The sequence below is a fragment of the Sinohyriopsis cumingii genome, chromosome 7 (genome assembly GCF_028554795.1).
Source record: "Sinohyriopsis cumingii isolate HCF-2022 chromosome 7, ASM2855479v2, whole genome shotgun sequence".
Lineage (NCBI taxonomy): Eukaryota > Metazoa > Mollusca > Bivalvia > Unionida > Unionidae > Sinohyriopsis > Sinohyriopsis cumingii.
In genome coordinates, this window is record NC_142967.1 from 115,794,870 (window position 1) to 115,800,869 (window position 6,000).

The 6,000-nt window shown below is 33.9% G+C and overlaps 1 protein-coding gene across 1 annotated transcript in view; it reads left to right on the forward strand.

The window, feature by feature from the left end:
- Nucleotides 1-4,938, forward strand: part of LOC149795972 (uncharacterized) — a 71,468-nt gene extending 66,530 nt beyond the window's left edge. The window contains exon 11 of the mRNA XM_089965892.1: nucleotides 1,799-4,938. Within this exon, the coding sequence (XP_089822018.1) occupies nucleotides 1,799-1,928 (130 nt within the window). The 3' untranslated portion in view covers nucleotides 1,929-4,938. The remainder of the gene's footprint in view (nucleotides 1-1,798) is intronic.
- Nucleotides 4,939-6,000: the final 1,062 nt, after the last annotated feature.

Sequence of the window (6,000 nt, forward strand, 5' to 3'; positions counted from 1 at the left end):
GACATATGACTTCACTTTATACTGGCTGGCCTGATATATGACTTCACTTTATACTGGCAGGCCTGATATATGACTTCACTTTATACTGGCAGGCCTGATGTTTGACTTCACTTTATAATGGCAGGCCTGATATATGACTTCACTTTATACTGGCAGGCCTGATGTTTGACTTCACTTTATACTGGCTGGCCTGATATATGACTTCACTTTATACTGGCAGGCCTGATATATGACTTCTCTTTATACTGGCAGGCCTGATGTTTGACTTCACTTTATATTGGCAGGCCTGACATATGACTTCACTTTATACTGGCAGGCCTGATATATGACCTCACTTTATACTGGCAGGCCTGATGTTTGACTTCACTTTATACTGGCTGGCCTGACATATGACTTCACTTTATACTCGCAGGCCTGATATATGACTTCACTTTATACTGGCTGGCCTGATATATGACTTCACTTTATACTGGCTGGCCTGATATATGACTTCACTTTATACTGGCAGGCCTGATGTTTGACTTCACTTTATACTGGCAGGCCTGATATATGACTTCACTTTATACTGGCAGGCCTGATGTTTGACTTCACTTTATACTGGCAGGCCTGATATATGACTTCACTTTATACTGGCTGGCCTGATATATGACTTCTCTTTATACTGGCAGGCCTGATGTTTGACTTCACTTTATATTGGCAGGCCTGACATATGACTTCACTTTATACTGGCTGGCCTGATATATGACTTCACTTTAAACTGGCAGGCCTGATGTTTGACTTCACTTTATACTGGCAGGCCTGACATATGACTTCACGTTATACTGGCAGGCCTGATATATGACCTCACTTTATACTGGCAGGCCTGATGTTTGACTTCACTTTATACTGGCAGGCCTGACATATGACTTCACTTTATACTGGCTGGCCTGATATATGACTTCACTTTATACTGGCAGGCCTGATATATGACTTCACTTTATACTGGCAGGCCTGATATATGACTTCACTTTATACTGGCTGGCCTGATATATGACTTCACTTTATACTGGCAGGCCTTATATATGACTTCTCTTTATACTGGCAGGCCTGATGTTTGACTTCACTTTATATTGGCAGGCCTGACATATGACTTCACTTTATACTGGCTGGCCTGATATATGACCTCACTTTATACTGGCAGGCCTGATGTTTGACTTCACTTTATACTGGCTGGCCTGACATATGACTTCACTTTATACTGGCAGGCCTGATATATGACTTCACTTTATACTGGCTGGCCTGATATATGACTTCACTTTATACTGGCTGGCCTGATATATGACCTCACTTTATACTGGCATGCCTGATATATTAGAGTCATGTCAATGTTGTATTATTCTTGGCCTGAAATTGTAAAGTTGATTCAAAATGAAATGCTGCTAGTTTGTCAACGTATCAAATTACAGGAATTTGAGTCCAGTTATCAAAAAAGATACCACTGGTCAATATTATTCCCTCATGTCTACTGTGTAGATCTACAAATAAGATAATACAAAGATTGTAAACATTCAACATTAAGTTCAGATGGATAAATTTTATCAAAAAGAGTTCCTTCCACAGGCCAAGAGGACTGGGTAACATTACTTTTGATGAATTGTATATATTATGTATAGCAATCAGGTACATGCCAACAGGACTGGTTATCACTTTTGGTGAGATGGGTAAATTATGTATAGTAATCAGGGTACAGGCCAGGACGACTGGTTAATGTAAATTTTGATGAGATGGGTATAGTATGTATTTATTTTTTGTTCTTCAGCAAGGCAGATGAAGCCATGCATACATATTCAAATACTGAGATGAACCCACAGAGTGCAAAACCAGTTTATGAGGAATTGAATAAAGGAAACACAGAACAGAGTGTGTATGATAAAATTTCACCATTATAGAGGGGTAGGGCTGGACAGAGAAAAAACACCAAAGAGTGATTACTGGCATTGTCCGTTACTTCTAATGGAATAGAAGGAACAAATGGATTTATACAAATGTAAGCAAGAAAATGGAGGGAGCAACATGTTTCTCTATCTATAGTGACTTTCATTCCTTAATACCAATCATTATGCAAGATAAAAAAACAACCCACATTTGGAACGTTTGCAAATAGGAGATGACTACATGGCATGCTCCATTTTGATACAGACAGCCTACCTTTAATGGTTCATGCTCACATATTTTATAATAACTTGCCCATAGAGCCATATCTATAAATATGTCTCAATGCTATTTATTTTGAATTAATTTTTAAATTAATTGTATAGAGCACTTTATATTACTAGTATTCAAATAATGCAGTTGTGGAGGAGAGAGTAAAATATGTTTGTGTAAAGGTAAGTAATTATTACACATATGCAAATGTGTTGCAACTTATTGCATAGACTTAACAATGTGTAAAGTTAAGTAATTCATTAAATTTATTCAAATATATGTGTTACAATTTATTGCATACACTATGCAATGTGTAAACATAAGTACTTCATTACATATATGCAAATAAATGTGTTGCAGCTAATTGTATGCCCTATACAATGTGTAAACTTAATCCATTACATATATGCAAATAAATGTGTTACAGCTAATTGCATACACTATACAATGTGTAAATTTAAGTAATCCATTACATATTTGCAAGCCGCAATGTAAAGCCTATTGTGTGCTGAAAAATGGCATTAAACCCCACAACAACAACAACAACATATTTGCAAGTATGTTACAGCTGATTGCATGCACAATATAACATGCAAAATTAAGTAATTCATTACACATGTGCAAATGTGTTGCAGCTCATTGCATAAACAATAAAATGTTATTTTAAACATATATCTTTTGGTATTTGACATTTATGCTATAACATATTGAAAACCACCTCTAACAACAAATACAGAGGAATTGACAACTGTCAATATAAACTGATGATAATATCTGTCTCTACTATTTCTCATAGCCTTGTATACATAATTCTTTTCTAAGGAGAAACATGTAAAGCCTTTAGCAAGTTGAAAAAAACGCAATTGTTTCAACTATTTTTAAGTCATCACTATTTAATATTTCTTAGAATAAGAAACCTTACGGCAATAAGGACACTGTGGTTTCATGAATATCTATCCAACAGAAAGCTGTAACTACCAGTAACCCTTCTGTCTCAAAGATCATCAATACAGGTGTTCATCAAGGGTCAAATATCTAACCCTAACCCCATTTTTGTCATCTATACAAATGATCTAATCCCTTAAAGAAGCTGAAGCTAACCTATATGCAAATGATGATTATTTTACTTTGCTTATAACAATGTTGACAAAATAAGGCCAGTTTTGTAGTCAAAGCTTAGTAATGTTTTCTCTTTCATCCTAACATATACTTGACAAATGTTGTATAACATTCTAGTACTTGAAAAGTGTTGTGTAACATTTTTATACTTGACAAATGTTGTATAATACTCTTGTACTTGAAAATTATTGTATACTACTCTTATACTCCCATGTATCAATTATAGTTGTAATATATGTTGTGGAATGCCAAAGACTTGTACTGACTTAAAATTAAAAAAATATCCAGACTGTTGTTACCATACTCACACAATTAATGTACTCAATCAGCTCAGTTCCTCCTTTATTTATGAATGAATTAACTACAACAAATGCTGCTTAATGTAGAAGGTCATGCATGGCTTGCCTCCCAGACACTTAACTACTTAAAGTGGAAGGTCATGCATGGCTTGGCTCCCAGACACTTAACTAATTAATGTGGAAGGTCATGCATGGCTTGGCTTCCAGACACTTAACTACTTAATGTGGAAGGTCATGCATGGCTTGGCTCCCATACACTTAACTACTTTATGTGGAAGGTCATGCATGGCTTGGCTCCTAGACACTTAACTACTTAATGTGGAATGTCATGCATGGCTTGGCTTCCAGACACTTGACTACTTAATGTGGAAGGTCATGCATGGCTTGACTCCCAGACACTTAACAGACCAGTTCACATTAAACTCACTTGTGATTTCACACCGGAACACCCTAATAGGTCACTTTCAAAATTTGATATCATAATGCCCAACATAATTTTGTTCTTAACAATGGCAGACCCATTCTGTACTTGTATGTGTTTGTAGATTTATACATAAGATACCTATCATCTTTTAGGCTTAAAATATATTTATATTTTAATTTTGATGTATGGACCATGTAGTCAGAAATATTGAATTCATCTTTTATTTGATATGTCATTAGATATCATAGCAATCTTAAAGTGAATGGGGACCTAGAATGACTTCCCACATATATACAATCCACTATCGATGTTAAAATTTATAAGAAATAAGAATATAAAACCTCTAAGAAATTGATTGTAATGTTTATATTCTGTGATAAATGGTATTATCATGTTATAATTGTTATGGAAAACTGTATTTGTTCTTTGCATTATTTCTCAATGTGCTACATTGGATATGGAGTCCATATTGTTTATTTTTAACTTGACAATATTTCAAATATGCTGCATCTTAGTCTTTTTACAGTTCTTACCCACTTCTACTGACTAATTGTAACTATTTTATCCCTGTTTTATGCATGCCACATCTTAGTGTTTTTACAGTTCTTACCCACTTCTACTGACTAATTGTAACTATTTTATCCCTGTTTTATGCATGCCACATCTTAGTGTTTTTACAGTTCTTACCCACTTCTACTGACTAATTGTAACTATTTTTCTCCCTGTTTTATGCATGCCACATCTTAGTGTTTTTACAGTTTTTTAGAAATTATCTGACCCACTTCTACCGACTAATTGTAACTATTTTATCCCTGTTTCATGTATACCACTTCTTAGTGTTTGTACTGATTTTATTTCTACATATGTATCTTACCTACCTCCATCTACTAAATTAAAGTTACTGTCTCCCTGTTTTGTTTCCATTATGCTTTTGTTTCTTATAACTATTATCAGGTATTGTTTTTTTTGTATGTGTATGTATTTTAAAGGAGACTCATTAACACTATTATTTTCCAATTGACATGTTATCCAATAAAATCTCACTTCATAAGATGATTCTGCAGTGTCCAATAAAATCTCATTTCATAAGATGATTCTGCATTGTCTTATAAAATCTCACTTCATAAGATGATTCTGCAGTGTCCAATAAAATCTCATGTCATATGATGATTATACACACTTCATAAGATGATTCTGCAGTGTCTTATAAAATCTCACTTCATAAGATGATTATGTACAGTCTTATAAAATCTCACTTCATAAGATGATTCTGCAGTGTCCAATAAAATCTCACTTCATAAGATGATTTTGCAGTGTCTAATAAAATCTCACTTCATACGATGCTTCTGCAGTATCCAATAAAATCATGTCATAAGATGATTCTGAAGTCTAATAAAATATTACATTGAGATAATTCTGCAGTGTCCAATAAAATTTCACTTCATAAGATAATTCTGCAGTGTCCAATAAAATCTTGTCATATGATGATCTGCACAGGATCCAATAAAATCTCACATAATTTGATTTTGCACAGTGTCCAATAAAATCATGTCATAAGATGATTCTGAAGTCTAATAAAATATTACATTGAGATAATTCTGCAGTGTCCAATAAAATCTCACTTCATAAGATAATTATGCAGTGTCCAATAAAATCTTGTCATATGATGATCTGCACAGGATCCAATAAAATCTCACATAATTTGATTTTGCACAGTGTCCAATAAAATCTCACTTCTTACAAAAATTCTCCATAATATATAATGAAATCTCACTTCATAACATTAGGCAGAGTGTTCAATAAAATCTCACTTCATAGTTAGATTCAATTCATTTCCTTATATGTGATGAGATTAAAATTAGTCTGTTTAAAATAAATCATGAATACAACAATAATGAAAGGCTGTCAGTAGAGAAATCAAACCTGCCTTAGAGATAACCTATATTAAGCAGTCACTTATCTTTAGTGGATACT